General features: G+C 60.3%; 1 protein-coding gene across 1 annotated transcript in view; it reads right to left on the minus strand.

Moving 5' to 3' along the window:
* The window catches only part of EMH_0036570 (uncharacterized protein), a gene marked incomplete at both ends in the record, with an annotated part of 6,422 nt that overhangs the window by 4,659 nt on the left and 660 nt on the right, over positions 1 to 1,103 (minus strand). Inside the window, one exon of the mRNA XM_013495102.1 lies at positions 69 to 189. Within this exon, the coding sequence (XP_013350556.1) occupies positions 69 to 189 (121 nt within the window). The remainder of the gene's footprint in view (positions 1 to 68; positions 190 to 1,103) is intronic.

Genomic DNA, 1,103 nt, shown 5'->3' on the forward strand with positions numbered 1-1,103 from the left:
CCTCAGCTGATGGGGCCCCCGCCACAGCTCGCTGCATAAAACGCCAGCAGCAAAGGGGCCCCCAGTACCCTCTTCTCCTTCTTGGGGGGGCCCCCAGGGGGCCCCCAAAGATAGACAGCATCGGAGAGAAGAACCAAAAGAAGATAATGCACCTTGCTGCTGCTGCTGCTGCTGCTGCTGCCGCAGCCGCTGCAGCAGCAGCAGCAACGGTAGTAGCAGCAGCAGCAGGAGGATGGTCAGAGCCAAGAGCAGCAGCAGCAACAGTCGCAACAGCAGCAGCAAGAGTATAGATGCAATAACAACGCCAGCAACAGCGGCAGCAGCAGCAGCAGCAACATCACCACCACCAGCAACAATACTATCAGCACCACCAGCAGCAACAGCAGCAGCAGCAGCAGCAGCAGCAGCAGCAGCAGGATTACGTATAGATAGACTAGCAGCTTCATCAGTAGCAACAATAACCAGTCCTTGTGTGTTTAGGGGGATGTCAGGGAGAGGAAAGAATATAGCTTTTCTTTCTGCTGCTGCTGCTGCTGCTGCTGCTGCTGCTGCTGCAGGAGCTGCTACTGCTGCTGCTGCTGCTGCAGCAGCAGCAGCAGCAGATACATACGCACGCTGCAGTGCATCCCCCAATGCAGCAGAAAGGCTGGGGGCCCCCCCATGGGGCCCCAGCGACCATCCGGGGGGTTTATAAACAACAAACCATCGATCAGTTAGCTGTCCATACACCACAAGCCTGCTGCTGCTGCTGCTGCTGATGCTGCTGCTGCTGATGGTTCTGCTGCTGCTGTACATGCTGGTGGGTCTAGGAGCTATGCTCCTGCTGCTGCTGCTGCTGCTGCTGCTGCTGCTGCTGCTGCTGATGCGCCCAGTGTGGACGAGCGGCAACCATTTGCTGCAGCTCCCCGCATTGCTGCTGCTGCTGTTGCTGCTGCTGCTGCTGCTGCTGTTGCTGTTGCTGCTGCTGCTGCTGCTAGCGATACAACGGGGGGCTCTCGCCCGGCGGGTGGGGGGCCCCCCTGGGGGCCCCCCAGGGGGCCCCCATAAACGTAGTTGCTGCGGAGGGTACAGTCGCTGCCAGGGGGGCCCCCCAGGGGCCCCTA

This window comes from Eimeria mitis, genomic scaffold, assembly GCF_000499745.2.
Source record: "Eimeria mitis Houghton genomic scaffold, Emh_scaff1418, whole genome shotgun sequence".
Classification (NCBI taxonomy): domain Eukaryota; phylum Apicomplexa; class Conoidasida; order Eucoccidiorida; family Eimeriidae; genus Eimeria; species Eimeria mitis.